Here is a 16,704-nt window from a genome sequence, read left to right on the forward strand (position 1 = left end):
AAGTTGTAGATGGTGCATGGGCAGATGATTCTTTTCATATAACATCATACCGAGATCATCTAAAAAGTTGCTAGCCTTCGAATTTAAATGGCAAGCAATTGATAATGGTAAAGCGAACTTGAGTATATCTGTTTTCTCTATTCCTTTAGTTTTTTCCCTAAATCTTTCAGTCAACTCATTCAAGTACAGAAAAAGACGAGTTTAATAGTTTCCCTTCCTCAAACAGCACTTTCCCGTTGAGGAACTGTATGATTTATTAACATGTAAGAGCATATATCCGTACAAGAACTATAGCTCCACCTCGAAGCTAAGTGAGGAGAAATTACCACCCATCACAGAGTTTTATAATTACACTTCGCGATCATCAATACACCACTGTCGATGATGAATTTGCCAAGAGGGTTTCAATAAAAGGAGGGTGTAAAAATGGGCGGGATTATTGTAAAATGTGTCTGGCAAGTGATGTTTTGACGTTGTTTGATATTGTCTGTAAAAAAACGGACGAAAGTCATGAAGAATTTGGGTTGGATTTGGGTTATTATTTGTCCACTCTTCCTCTGGTGATGGATTTAATTCTTAACTTCAGTGAAGCTAAAATAAGTCTGATCACTGGCGTGCATCAGCACCTGTTTGTAGAGTATTGGAGGATTATTGTGCGGGGTCACCACTTTTAAAGGCAAAAATGGCGCAAAGAGTTGCTATGCCACTTACTGGAGGGGGAAGATCCCTCTGCGGCCCCAAATTAGTGGGATTCCCGCGGTTACTCCAACGGTTCCATATACAAACATGATCGGATGGTCTATGGCCACATTTAAAGCCAAAGTTTACCGATAAGATTTCTAACTAACTCTTTTAGATTCGACCTCAGCTGAAAAGTTAAAAAGAGTACATAGAAAAATCTTACTGTATTAACAATCACGCGGTATAAAATGAACTGACTAAAAAATGAACACTTCCTCCCGGCCCGCTAGCCGCATGAAGCGGCGGGGGTACGAGGGTGGTAATGAGTCTTTCCAGCCAATCCTTGGACTTACTAGTCTACTGGCCGATCTCTCTAACTGCGCAATTTTTCCCTCGTGGTCTTTTAAACACGTACACAGTTAAAAGGACCCAAAATGACGTAAAAAAAATAAAAGGAAAATTAATATTTTATACTTGAGGAAGGGAAATATTTAAGGGGCCGAAAGAATTAAATCAGGGAGGGACAGTTATCTAACAAAACTGGGACCAAGGGTTCCAAAATAGAGATATCCATGAGGGGAGGGTACGTTTTCCATGGGGATTGGATCTTTCAAACCGAACCAACTGGACAACGCACCGGTGAAAAGTCGAACGCCGTTTTCTTGGATATGAATTGCCTTTATCCGTCGGTAATGTTTCACTTTTATTTGCCATGTGGGAATTACCAATGGCTTGACAATCCTTCTGCTCCAGATTTCCCCAACATTCACACTGTTGAGAAAAATGGACCACTAGGATGGTTTTTAGAAATTAACGGTGAAATACCTCTGGAACTTCATGACTCGGTAAAATACTTTGTTTTCCACTGCATGAATAGACCGGTGCAAGAGACTCTTTGAGTCCCTACAATTTATCTTCGGTAGAGAATAAGGGTATGTATTGGACCTTCAAAACAAAATCTTATTGCCGACATTTAGCCGAAACGGAATATTATTGTACACCACGTTCTTTTGCGGTGGGTGCGAGCCAACAGTTTCAATGTCACAAAGATTCATAGAGCCCTCCAGTTTGATCAAAATCTTACATAAAAACGTTTGTTGACACCTTTGTCTTAAGCCAAATGGTCTTAACACCTAACGGTCTTAAGTCAAAACAAATGTCAAAAACGAAATCTTTAAACTCATTTTAAATTCGGCCTTTGACAAAATGTTTGAGAGTGTGCGTAACAAGGTCGTTGTGATGTTGTAACCGACCCAAAAGAATGTGCCCGAATCATTACAGATCCAAACTTCACATCGTTCACGATTATAAACTCCAATAAACTCCTTTTACATAGAAAAAAAAATTAGTATTAAATAAGAACATTGCTGCTGGCAGTGCCATTTTAGAAAATTCGAAGAAATTCATATTGGAATTTTATTACAATATGTGTAAGTGCCAATGGCCAGGAATGGGACAAATTCAGGTGTATTATGGAGATAACGATTCTCTCCTGTAGAAAATTAGAACAGATAATCTGTTACATAATTTGGAAAATGGAGAGGACATTAGCTATCGGATGGATTGTACAAACTGGGATCAGCCCCTCTATCTGGAGCTGGTGAAGCGCTAGGACACAAATCAATTGCTTAAATTAAAATCAGGGACAGGGAGCAACTTGGTATCGCATGGTGTATTTCCCGGTCCGAAGGTTACTGCGTGAAAACGCACAATGAGACTACCAAAAAAGTCTGTCAGGGGGTGCCCTCGCACCATGTAAAAGAAAATTTCAACATGAGTGTTTAAGGAACTGTATAGAGAATAATTTAGTTCCAAGAGAGAGTGTCATGGCCATTCGCTCTTTAAAATATAAAAATTATACAGATCAGTCGAGAAAAATGCCATGTCCACCATATCGGACAAAGTCTATCTACTCGAGGGTGGTTTGAAAATACTACCACATGGCCATTATCTTACGTCAGATTGAGTTGAATGTGCAAATTATAGAAAGCAACTCGGTCTGGAGAAAGCTCTATAGCTGTGGGAAAGGGGCCGTTTGTGGGGGGACGAGGGATATTTTTCAGTCACCAGCTCAGCACTTTATCTAGTCAGATTTCCAGTATTATATATTTATTTTATTTAAATTTATCTGTATTTATGAATTTATTTTTCGTTGCGTAAAGCGGTTATTTTCAAATGTTTAATTTTTATATCCGTTGTGTATAGTTTTAATTTATTTATAATGCCTAAAGTGCTTATTTATTGTCACCCCGGCCACGGGCCCTGTTCAAGCCTTGTTGCCAACCACCGCGGAACCTTCCACCCGACCACAACGTCCTCCGGAGGAGCGTCCGGCTGACCGAGCGGCATGTTCAAGTGTTTATTTTTATGTAAATTGTAAATGTATTTTATAATTTTGTATATATATTTGTGAATTAAAAAAAACATGTATATTTTATTTCCTTTTAATATGTTTTCAAAGGATTGAGGTTAGGTTTGGTTAGTTGCATTTTGACATTGGAGAAGTATGTATCAATTCAAAACACCATTCAGATCTTTTCTTTGCGGACCGTTCATGTCCGAAAAAATAACACTTTTAACGAAAATAATTCAAACCCGGGATAAAATGTTTTTGGAGAATCCGCAAAATACCTTTTATTGCTATAACTGCTACTACTAATAACTCACCAAAGTACCATGCCGCCAGAGTTTAACATAGTTATACATGCACCTCGTCCATCCCAATCGATTCAATGTGAAAGCCTTGACTATTCTACTTTCAACATCTTCACTGCTTCCTGTCTTTACCAATAACACTGCCAAGGTAAGTAAAGCGAGCTCTACTTGATCAAATCTTTTCGTTACCTACATAAACCTTTTGTTTTCACTTCTTCCTAGCCTTAGCGATTTAGTCTTCTTACTTTTCTTATACATTGGTTTTATCTGTGTTTTCAGTAGTGGGGGGTTCCAGTTTTAAAGTCATGCCCTCCTAGTTTTTTAAGTCATGCCCTCTGACGTCACGGTGGCCATAGTAAAAATAATAGCGGTTAGCTGGCATGATTCCGAGCGCATGCCCTCCTAGTTCCCCATCTTCATACTCTTTATCAAACTGTAAAACTGTAACTCAAACTTTTAAGTGTTCATTTGCCCTTTCAAAAATATCAATCCCCTTAAGCTTAACTGGATATTTTCCCCTTAAACAAGTAAAATCTACTTTAGGAAAATCTGATCCCTCCTCTTCATTTACTGGCCAATCGTTCAAGTTTGTCTTAGTGACATAATCCTTCAACGGTTCATGTCCGCCACAAGGCCGGAATATTTGAAAAACTCCAAGCCCGTGTCAAAACTAAAGTATTGTACACCCTTAGTAGCATTTAAACTACTATTATATTTTTTTAAGTTAGGCTTCCCGCTCCCCCTCTCACCTCTTAAAACAAATTCCCTTTTAAATTTAGTTATGTTAACCTCTAATTTTTCAATACATAAAACTACAAACCCACTCCCATTCTCATTATATTCCTCTATCCTATTAGAAATTTCACCCACTCAATCCAAAAACAAACCCTCATAATTATGCAAGTTATGGTGTAGCGTCTGCATGTTTTTTTGCTTATGATGCTCGCGCAAAACACACTTGTATTTAAAAAAATATTTTAAACGTGACGGATACTTTTAAGGAATCCCGTCCTCCCGCCTCACGTAAATGTTTTTTGAGAAGTGGCCAAATCATGCTGACGTAGAAGTGTGTGGTTTCTATAGAATCTGTTTGAATACTACCACATGGCAGGGAATTAAATGGGTCACAAAACTCGGCCCTATACACATGAATATTGCGCAAAGCGGTTTCCGATAAATACAATTATGCAACACTGGGGGTGAGTCAGCTCCATTTTGTTTCCCTAAATCACTGTGAGGGGTTTTCTCGACCTCGTTAGGTTGTAATTGATGGAATAAATTGTCCAAAAATTCTTTGTTGAGGCAGAGATCCCGCACCATGGTGTTAAAGTCATTGTCGGGGAGCTCTAAACTATCATGACTCCGCCCCGCATTTAAAACCTCTCGTGTTCACTTTCTACGGGCCCTGTACACAGACTGTCACAAAATTGAAGTGGCGGAAAGAGTATCTTAAAAGACAGCTCTGGCAGTGTATGCTGTGTGAACCTAGAAGAATAATAAGAGCATATTAGCTCACTGGAAGGTAATTACCCTGTAAAAAAGAGAGAACGGTTATAAAAGGGTACCATGCCCCCTTGGAAGTGTAGCCACCCTACTACTCATTGTATTATGATTACCATGCCCCTTGGAAGTGTAGACACCATACCACTGACCATGTGCCCAAACTACTGCTATGCATGTTACATGGCTCTAAAAGACGCTTTTTTTGTTGTACTTAAAAAATAGTTATGGGAAACTTACCGAGGGGTGATTTGGTGCTGGCCATTCGGCTATAAATTCATTGGCCAATGCCAGTAATTCATCAGAGGCTTCCTCGACTGCTCCAGGTCCTTCCCCAATGAATTTTGCGACGAGCCGATCGATTTCTGCCTAGACAAAAGAAATAGGTATGAATAGAACTAGCCGTGGCTCTCTAAGCTCTTCGAGTCAGGTTCTTAACTATAAAATGAACTTCTCCATTTCCATAGGGTCTTCTGATATCTCCCCTCCCTCACGCCCACAACACTACTTTCAGCTATTTCCTTTGAAGTGTATAACTTTTGCCTTCAATATTCTAATCATTTGAAAAATAAAAATGGTAACACTATTTGTTTGGAAACAGAATGCGTTATTTTTTTAGATATCTCATGGTGTCATGATGGTCTCTAAAATTAAGGGGAGGGGGTTATGGAGCCTGAAAAAAAAGACAAAAGTAGTGAAAAAGCCTTTAATGGGGCAGAGTCTTTTAAAACTTGGGGGGAAACTTTGATATTCTATTCATATATATAGAAAAAGTAGGCACATATTATTGTAAAAGTTTCCTTACATAGCCTAAAAATGGCTAAAAACAAGCTTATTTCTGAGGGGCTGTGAAATTTAAAATTATGGGTGCCTTTGACAAGCGAAATACAACATTATTATGTTGAAAAATGGTTAGATATTTCCATAGCACAGAGAATATAAGTTGATAAGAAAAATGGCGAAAAAAAAAACTTGAAAAGTTGGCTAGTCTAGAAAAAAAGGTATGAATGAAGCTAACAGGGGATCCTTAGAGGGGGGGCACAGATGACTCTCCCTCCCAAAAGCTATCGAGTTATCTCTGAGTCCCTTGAAACTCGGAGAAAACTTTAATATTCTAGCAAAAGGCTCTTTAATTCCTCTGACAAGCGAAAAATAGTTTAATAACAAAATTAATCTTATTTATAGACCTCTAATATTCTAGGGTTTATTCCCCTGACCGGCTTTTACTATGTTGAAAAAATGGTTTTGTTTAGATATTTCTAGAACCTGATCCTGGTAGAAATTAGATTGACAAAATACTCACCTCTTCAGATTCAGACTGCATTTGGGTGCCGGATGGTCCTGGCATTGTATACTGGTGGGCAACCTCACGATCTTGTATAGGCGGGGCAACTCTTGAATGCCCTGGCAAAGCATGATAGGGATAGCCTCGTGATATTGCGTGGGTGTGGCTGCGGCATTGTGAGCAGCTGCCCACTCTCTTTTCAATTTTCTGCCAGGTTGCATAGGGGCTTGAGCTGGCATTGCTGGTCTGGTAAGAGCGTGAGAGGCTCCGGGCATTACAAGTTGAGTGGTCAATGGCTGGCACAGAGCATGTGTAGAAGGACGGGCATATCTTATGATGGAAGGCCTTGCGGGTTCCACTAGGGCTGCCTCGCCCCCCATTGCCCTTTTTTATGGAGGGGGGAGAATTAGGGTTCTCTTTTAAAGAAGAAAAATTAGTACCCTTCCTTCTAGAGAGGAAAAACATAATTTCCAAGCTATAAATATTTAAACATTGTCCAGCTTTTAAAATAGGTTAACCTTTTTCAAGAAAGCATAAAATAGAAATCAAATAATATGCTTAAATTTTCTAGATCTCGCCCACAGAAATATCCACCCCCCGCCCTCCTTTCCAGGAATGCAAAATTTGATAAAAACTTTATTAGAAGCCATAGTTTTGCCATTGCCCAAAGAAGCCCCTTTCCGCCTTTAAACAAGTCACTCCTTTTAAAGAAAAGTGAAATTTGTGGGAAACCAGCCAGTAAGCATAGAAATACACTTATTTTTAGATAACATTTAAATACACTCTATGCAGGAAATAAACCCGAAAAGCATAGAAATAGCAATTTTAACCATTTAGAAAACAAAAAATGATTTAATTTAAAGCTTAAAAACTAGACTTTTTGGCCTAGAATGGAAATAAATGTTTTTATTACGCCCTCCTCCCTCCTTACACATAATTTCCATTTCCTAAAATATGACTATTACGCATTAATTTGCAGAGAAAATAGGACTTTAGACGGTCTAAAATTATGTAAATCGATCGCTTCCCGTAAGCTTTATGGACAACAACCCTTTTCCGAGTGTCATTGTTTACCAGCTCACCTTTGAGAGGGTTACACCCTTATTCACACATGTTTTTGTTAATTTAGACAAAGCGCGATAGATTTTACATATATGATGAATGCTAAGGTTTTTAAACGCATGATGGGAAAAAAGGTACTTTTTGGAGTAAATAATCCTTTTTGAAAGAACTAAATAGTGGTGAATGGGGGATAGGGGGGGGGGGCTACCGAGTGAAAGGAGGGCATTTTATAATAAGTAAAGTATAAATATATTTTTTTTGGGGGGGGGGGTATACTAGAGAGAAAGGCACTTACTTGTTCCTATGAATTATCCATTGTTTAAGGTGCTGGCTGAGTCTTCAATTGCTTAAAAGAGACTGATGAGGAATTGTCTTTATCCTGCCTATATATAGGATACTTGGAAGGGGAAAGTTCTCTATGGCTTTTGATAGAAAAGCATCGTGGGGGAGTTCAAGCACCTGGGAACGTGTCTAAACATGATTTTGTCTAGAAAAGCATCGTGGGGGGGGTCTTGCTAGCTGGGAGATATTTTTTTGTCTAGAAAAATATTGTGGGGACTTCAACCTCCTGGGGAGCCATGTTTGGACATGTATAGGAGGAGAAAAACCTGGAGAGGCATGCTTTTGTCTAGAAAAGCATCATTGGGGGGGGAGGGTTCAACCACCTGGGGAGATATGTTTGAACATCCATATGAGGAAAACACCTGGAGAGGCATGTTTTTCTTAGAAAAAAATCGCAGGGGGCTTCTCTGGAGTTTGGCTTTTTGTCCCGATTGTTTAAGAGCCACTGCTCAAATACATGGCCTATTGAATTGGAATAAAACTTTTCTTAAAGCACCATTAGACTTTAGCGTAAAGAGGGTGAGGAGCGAGGGGTGAATTAAGTCACAAACACAGAAAACGCCGCCTTTTTACTTCTATTGAAGCTATAATTCTTCGTTTCCTTTTATTCCAGCTGTTATTCATTTAGTGGCGCTGGCTTCGTTTACAATTCATAGTTTCAATTTACTATAATTTGCCTAAATCAACCATTCAAATTTAAATTATTTAAGCTGAGTCAGACCTTTCTTTTATGCTAAAAATAGAAAAAAAAACACTTAACCCATTCAAGCCGTAAATAATCATATGGTTATGGATCATTCTAATTTTTTTCCACCCCTCGCAGTCTGTAAGGCATACCATTTCGTACCTCACTGATTCCAATTTTTTCCGGTCGGTGCATGTTACTGGCAGTCAGTTGCTTACAGATTACGGATTTTCGTCTCTGTGTGTTTTTGTGACACTGAGTTAGCGTTTCAGGATAGTTTTCTTCCAGAAGTTAAAAAAAAGAGAAAGAGTGAGGCCAATTTTTGGACTGTAGGCAAATGATTATTCTAGGCCTTTGTGGTTGTGTTTTCCAGAGGCGTCAGACTGCGCGTATGTTGTTTAGCTGCCATCTCACCTGAAGCAATAAGAACGTAAATTTCGAATAACAGATGGGTCGGCAAGTGTATGGCAACCATGACCATATGGTTACATCAGAAGCAGAGGGGTATTCCACAGAACGATGCACGGATATTGTCGGGTATAGTAGTACTTATGCAAATTTTTCTAGAGGTGAACAGATATAACTTAGCCCGCAACTGTCTCCGCATTCACGGTCGTCAGAGGGAAAGATTTTCCGCCAGAGATCAAGAACGGTTGCCGAAAAAAATGACAACAGAAAAAGCAGCAAATATACTCTTATTCCAGCCCAATGATCTTTCTGACTTGGTATGTCATGTGATGACGACGACGACCCGTCTTGGGCCCCTTAGTCTAGGGGAATTTCCGGACATTTTGTATTTCAAGAAGCTGCCGCTATTTCGTCCACATTCGATAACGAACAATCTATCAGTCCAATTGAAAATCTACCTCTATCTTGGCTGCAGATGTCTAATTTAGACCTTGCTAAAGCTGATCGTGAATCCGACAATCCAGTATCTTGTAGAGAAACACAGCCTGCGGCAGAAAAGCATAACACGAAAGAGTACCGATGGTTGAAGACTGCAATGGTACAAAGAGACACAACTTGGAAGGGAGCTGAGCCACAAAACACCGATATTGACCTTCCAAACCTGTTTTGCAGTTTTATAACTGAATCAATGATCACCAACTTAGTCAACCAAACCAACTTGAACATTTTCAGGAAAAAGCAAGTGCAACTGAAGGTTTCCTTTGAAGAGATGCAAAGTTATCTCGAGAAAAGACGACCAGGCGTACCCCGTTGCTGGTTCAATCATTTGAGACAGATTAATGCAACTATGGACAAACTTTCATATTTATGATGATATGCTCCCCAAACAAACCGGGCATCCTGAACATGATAAACTCTTCAAAAAAAGAACCCTGCATGATGCGTTTAGGGTACACCTCAAGGTGATCCTGTTAGAAGAAATCCAAGGCGTGGACGAACAAATGAACTTTTTCAAATTAAGAATCGGATTCAAACAGTACCTGAAAGACAAACCCTATTCTTGGGAACTAAAGATGTTCACTTGTTCGGGTATAAGTGGCGTAGGATACGACAATGAGATTTGCACTGGGGAAGAAACTATTGCCGCAAGTCCAATGAGACAATGTTCAGTTGTACTATGTCTGGTACAGGACATCCCCAAGCTCATGAACTATAAAGTGCTTTTTGACAACCTCTGCACGTACATCAAGCTCATCAAAAAGCTAAGAGAAGAATATGGAATAGAATCCTGTGGAACCATTAGAAGCAGGAGGCTGAGAGGAGCTGTCCTCAGCTTTGACAGCGAAATGAAGAAACAGGGGAGGGATTTGGAAGATTGGATAGTTGAGACACAGTCAGGTTTTTGTTGTAGAGTGGTATGAAATCAAAGCGGTATAATTGGCCTCTTTCTATTGCTGTGTGGAGCCACTTAATAAATGCTAGATATTGGACAGTGTCAGAAAGAAACACAGTGAGGTGGACAGGCCAGTACAACAAGTCGATGGAGGGCGTGGACTTGGCTTATATGTTACTTGAACTGTATCGCACAGACATAATTTCAAAAATTGGTCTATGAGGATAGTTTATTACAAAATTAACCTGGCTGTAACAATTGCTTAGGCTGTTATACCGAAGACACTGCAAGGATTTGAAGAAGGACCATATATCCTTGCTGTATTTAAAGATAGACACTGCCTTTGCATTCTTAGTAAGCGGCGTTTCGCTTAGGCCAAAGACAGACCGTCCACCGTTTTTTTCCCAATAGAGCTACCGCCACAGCAAAATTTGGGCTTCCAAATAAATCTATCGGGTTTGACTACGTTGGACGCTACCCTGAAACGACAACCAGAGGGAGGTGCCATTACGACAAGTCCGTGAAGGGTGGCACCAACTGCATAATGTATACCAAGTGTAAAATTTGACTTTGCATCAACGAGGATCATATTTGCTTTGCTCTCTTTCACCACAAGTAGCCCTAGTGATGGCTCTTCGACTGCAGTGTTATTTACCCCAGTTTCCTGACGTAACCATATGGTTATGGTTGCCAATTTTGTAGCCGAGTGAAATAAATTATAAACGAAGTATAATTAGCTATAATGATCCCTAAGGATATCCCATGCTAAGTTTGAGATTTTTCTGTAAACGCTTTCTGTATTCTGGTTTGAAGGGGTTGAAAAAAACATTGGAAGAAATAACTCATCGATTCCGAGCTGCTCTTTCGCGACAATAAAATCCCTCTCCAGCCACCCTACCTATCATTTCAGTTGTGAGAAAAAATTTATACACTCCCCCCCCCCGCCCCAAAAAAAAGAGGGGAAATGCTGGTAATCGCTTCTCAGACACAACTTTCTTCAATTAAACAAGAAGGAAGTTCAGCAACGTGAATACAGCTCAAGGATTTTCAAAAATTAATATTTGAACCGTTTTGAAAGTTTGCTGGCTCAATTATACTTTGTTTAAAATAATAGAAAATTTGTTCCCTGAAAATGGTTATATACTCCAAACATTAGTAATGACAACAAAACTTCATTTTTTTGCCAAACTTTTAATAGGAAACATAATAGCATTAGTTATCACGCAATGACCTGTCATGTCATTACAATAAGTATAAAATTGGCTACCAGTGCAGCATCAAAAGCTTTCCCCGATACTTTACAGAGCTGTCTTACTTTAACATAAGCATAACCACTTGGTAACTGCTTCTCATCTATCCACCATCTACTACCTTCCACTACCTCCTCTATCCACTATCAAGTGATTGTTTAAGGCCTGTGCAAGGGGGAAGTGGGGGGGGGAAGCTACCCTCCTTCAATTTTTCTGATATCTAACATTAACTTCCTTTTATTTTATGTCTTTAAACTTCCTGTTAAGGTACTTCCCCCCATATTATGAGGCCTGGTACATGATAGATCTATAACAGATTCGCAATTTTTCTATATAGAGATTATTTATAGAATTTTATTCGTAGATTGAATACAATAATAATACCTTCCAAAATGGCACTTCAAATACTATCACGATCGAAAAAAGCATTAAAAAGGTACGGCAAAAATAAACCAAAAAGGGCATTTAAAATCCAAAAAAGACTCTTTTTAAGTTCTTTTTTCATTAATGCTTACTTCATTAATTTATTCGTCTTATCACGGATCAAATGTAACTAATCACTCTGCGTAATTTTTTACTAAATAAATAATTGACAGCAATACTTAATTTACTGAGTTTGTAAAATCATTTTACTATTTTTGCGAAACTGCTATTTTTATTTAGTCCTTACATTAAAATGCTGCCTTATTATTATAATCAATATATTATTGAATTGACAATAACAGTTGGTGAATTTACTTGATCAGAATTACTAGCATGTTTCTTTTTTTTAATCTTTGGCAATTTTTTTATAAAATCTGATTGAAGAAAAAGGTCTGTGTACACAAAAAGTTTAATTTGGTCCAATGTCCATTTCCAGGAGATAAAGGGCAAATAAAAAACTACCGAGTTATGTTCATCGTTAGCCAATGAGTCCATTTTTACATCAGAAAGGAGGGGAAATGGATTCAGTGGCGGATCCAGGGGGCGAGGGGGCGCCCCTCTAGCGTAGTCTAAAGCAGTGTAATTTACTCCATTAACCCAAATTTGCGTTAATTAAACTTGCTCCTAACGCAAGTTTATTTGATTAGCTTATTTTGCCCCTACCCTAAAAAAATTTATCGGATTAACCTATTTTGCGGCCCCCCTAAAAAAGTCCTGGATCCACCCCTGAATGGATTACATGAAGCTTGATGGAGCAGCAGTAGCTCAAATTTTTCAATGTTTACATCTAGTTAAATTTAGAAATAGGATAATTAATTAATAATTCTTTTAATAAATTAATCTTAATAGTTAATTCACCTGTTTCTCAATTTTTAAGCGTTAGAAGGCTTAGACAACCATTATAACGATGGTTATGCCACTAACATAATATTGTATTGAATAATATTGCATTAAACCACTACATAGTCCCTGGCTAAGCCACTCTATTGTCGGCTATATTGTACGTCTGATAAAACACATATTAAGGAAAAATGGTTTTGTTTATTTACCAGTTTTTTTAACGATTTTTTAACGTTTGACTTTCAAAAAAGATTTTGATACAGATTACTTCAAATAATTTTGGTTTTTAAAACTACTTACTCTTTGAAACTATGGCTAATAGTTTAAGACTATATATATTTAGCATATAAACAGGTCACAAAAATTAACATTATTTTTAAGTCACCTCGTTTTAAGGAGTCTAAATCTCTTTTATATTTCATTATTAGTCAGAATATGTTGCACACAGGGGCATCGATTCGGGTGAAGGGGAGAATCCCCATGATTTTCAAAATACCAATATTGGAATTTTCATTAAAAAATTTTTTTAGAAAAAAACGACATTCCCTCCCCCCCCCACAAATTTCGGTAAATACCTTTTTTATCATCATCAAAAAAAATATAATGAACTTTTCAAACCCTCTTCCCCAACACTTTGAGGATTGTTATCCCCTGCTATAGCGAGTTAAAATTTGAAGATGTCACTAGCACTCCATCATAGGTCTTTAAAAGCCTCCCTTATTATTTGTTTTTCTAACTAAGAATTCCATGCTATCTCTTTAAGACCTATGAACATACAAAAATACAAAAAAAATTGAAATAATAAAGTTGGATCTAAAAAAAAAAAAAAATACGTATGACTTCTGGAACTTCCAAGAATTCACTAAATGTTCTCATTTTCTGGAGCCATCCTTTTCTTTATTCCAGCTCATAATACGAAAATTATAATGAAAAACTAATAGATAACAAAATAAATCAATATTTTGTGTATTTACTTCGATTTCAGTCATATTAAAAAAAAAATAGTCCATCAAATTGTCCAAAAAAAATATAGTCAATTTGTCCAAAAAATTTGTCCATCAATTGTCCAAAAAAAGAATAGTCCATCAAACAGTTCGTTACCACGAACTGTTTGATAGCGGTTGAAATAATGGATGTGAACTTAAAGTATCAATAGCAAGGACATCAAAATTGAAAAATTGTTTGCCCCATGGGCCCATTTTAGGTCTACTCATACCTTAAAAACTATTCTTATTTTTTCCTTTGGTTGTTTAAAAAATATCAAATTTTTACAACAAAATTACATTTTGTCGGCGTTGCCATGTGGAACCATAAAAATTAAATCCGTTGATACCCAAAGATTACTGTACCTTCAAAGAAAAGCTGCATCTTTTTATGTATATTTTTTGGCTTATACTTTGCCTATTTTTCACCCATATTTTCTTTTTTAAATTCATTTTTCACTAAAAACTTGATGCCCAAAGATTACTATACCTTCAAAGAAAAGCTGCATCTTCTTATGTATATTTGTTTGTTTTATACTTTGCCTATTTTTCACACACGTTTTCTTTTTTAAATTCATTTATTATTAAAAACTTGATGCCCAAGAGTTGATGCCCAAAGATTCTTTTCTTTGATACCTTAAAAGAAAAGCTGTATCTTCTTATGTTTATTTTTTTGGCTTATACTTTGTCTATTCTTCACCCATATTTTCTTTTTTAAGTTAATTTTTCATCAAAATCTTGACGCCCACGAGTTGATAGCCAAATATTCTTTTCTTTGAGACCTTCAAAAAAAGCTGTATCTTCTTATGTATATTTTTTTGGCTTATACTTTGTCTATTCTTCACCCACATTTTCTTTTTTAAAATCCTTTTTCATTAAAAACTTGATGCCCAAGAGCTGATGCCCAAAGATTACTGTACCTTCAAAGAAAAGCTGCATCTTCTTATGTGTATATTTTCTTGGCTTATACTTTGCTTATTTTTCACACACGTTTTCTTTTTTGAATTTATTTTTCATTAAAAACTTGAATTCCTGATTTTTCTGGCTAATTTTTCAATAATTTTAATTTTTCAATAATTTTTCAATTTAAGCTTCTAATTAACCAATTTAAAGAGTCAGATTTAGTTTTCGCAGTCCTTACTAATTTAAAAACGGTGACAGCCTAACTGTTGGGAAGATTAAAAGATGTCAAATGTCATAACATTCCCCTCCCTTCAGTCAGGTCATCCAAGCAGGAATTGCAAACCTCTTATATGTGAAACTGGATTCAAACCCAACCAGAGCCTTAAACAAAAATTAATAATTACGATTTGTAATAGCCAGATAAGGTTCTAAGAAGTTTACACCCCCCCCCGCTCTGTTTCAGTTTATGAATCTTATCTATCAGACATACTATACTATACTATATTAATTGATTAAAAAATGAAAAAAATGAACCTTCACATATGATAAATACTGATTTTAAACTGACATAATTAATATATGAAAGTTTAAAAGTTGAAATCATTAATGAAACCAAAAACACTTTGAGTATTGACAAGCACCGCTTAGAAAATCTAACATATATTTAGTAATCCGTAAAAAACTGGAGGGAAGGGGGAAGGGTAAATTCAACCCTACAATGACAAAAAGGGTTTGTCACTTCGTATTTGTAAACGCATGCTTGCCTATATAGACATTCTCATAACCAAAAACAAAACCTGACGAATCTCAAGCTATTAATAGAAATGTAAGGTAGGTATGGAGTTACACAAAACTAGTCATTTTATGCAACCTAATTTCAAAATTTTAGCTTAGATTCATTTTAGGCCTTTTTTTATTTTAGTTATTTGAATATTTTTACCATATAATGCGAGTTATACGTTTTAATACAAAAAAAAGTCAAATTGCACGCCATCGCAAGGAACTTTCATCGCCATCTATCCTAAACTATGAACACTTCACAATAAGTTGCATGTGGCATTCTTCACATTCTTGGATATTTTCTTCGTCGGTTGAATTTTGATAGTATCTCTGATTATTTTTCCGAATGTGCGCGTTTTGCAAGATGAATACGAATTTTGTGATTTCTTCTTGTTACTTTTAGTGGATGTTAAATCATCTGAAAAATAAAAAAATAACAGTGCAGTACTAATAATTAACAATGTAAAGTAAATTTTCTGTAAATATCTAGTCCTGAAAATTAAAATGATTATATGGGTTCCATGAAATCAAGCTCATTACTGGGATTTAACGGTGTGGTTTAAGTGTCTTCAGCAATTTAACGAAATCTTCTGGTCCCAATTGGAGATTTTCTTGTCCTTTCCGAAATAGAGAAGCCGTGGATCATTTACATAGTCTATAATTAATATAAAAAAATCTCTTGACTGGATGCTGTAAATAAATATAAACGTATATATATATATATATATATATATATATATATATATATATATATATATATATATATATATATATATATATATATATATATATATATATATATATATATATATATATATATATATATATATATATATATATATATATGGCGCCAGCATATGCTTAACCTAAAATGAGTCTTTCAGAAGCTAATCTGAGCAAGTCCAGTTTTTGTGTTTCTGAGATACAACATTAAGGCGCTTAATTGACTTCTTTTAACAGTCACAAGGGTAAAACTTCAAATCAATTTTACTGGTATTTTTACCCATTTTATGGTAATTTCTACCAGTTTTTTTCGTCGATAAACTACTATATATATATATATATATATATATATATATATATATATATATATATATATATATATATATATATATATATATATATATATATATATATATATAAGAAAATAGTGGTTGAATAGAGACTTAACTTTCCTTTTTTTTGTAAATTATTACTTACGGAACACATTGTACTAATTTGATGACAATTTTCACCAATTATCTTTTTTACTGAAAAAGCAGAACATACGAAAAAAAAATATAGTTAAACAAAATAAAACTAACTTTGATGATTTAAACCATTAGGTTTTGTGAGAACCATTTTTACACCAAATTGGTTTTATTAGTTTGAGGATTGTGTTTACTATATTTTTTCAATGAAAAAAAAAATATCTTTGAAAAGAAAATAACTATAATTAATTTCATTTTTAAATCACAACTTACGTCAGAAGTCCGAAAAGACAAAAAACATATAAAAGTGCAAAATTTGCTGAC

The 16,704-nt window shown here is 36.0% G+C and overlaps 1 protein-coding gene across 1 annotated transcript in view; it reads right to left on the minus strand.

The window, feature by feature from the left end:
* Positions 1–11,461: 11,461 nt before the first annotated feature.
* Positions 11,462–16,704, minus strand: part of LOC148946363 (ras-related protein Rab-23-like) — a 173,936-nt gene continuing 168,693 nt past the window's right edge. The window contains exon 7 of the mRNA XM_089098404.1: positions 11,462–15,608. Coding sequence (XP_088954530.1) covers positions 15,448–15,608 — 161 coding nt within the window. The 3' untranslated portion in view covers positions 11,462–15,447. The remainder of the gene's footprint in view (positions 15,609–16,704) is intronic.

Source organism: Artemia sp. Qi Xiang Cuo, chromosome 12, assembly GCF_049724085.1.
Source record: "Artemia sp. Qi Xiang Cuo chromosome 12, ASM4972408v1, whole genome shotgun sequence".
Lineage (NCBI taxonomy): Eukaryota > Metazoa > Arthropoda > Branchiopoda > Anostraca > Artemiidae > Artemia > Artemia sp. Qi Xiang Cuo.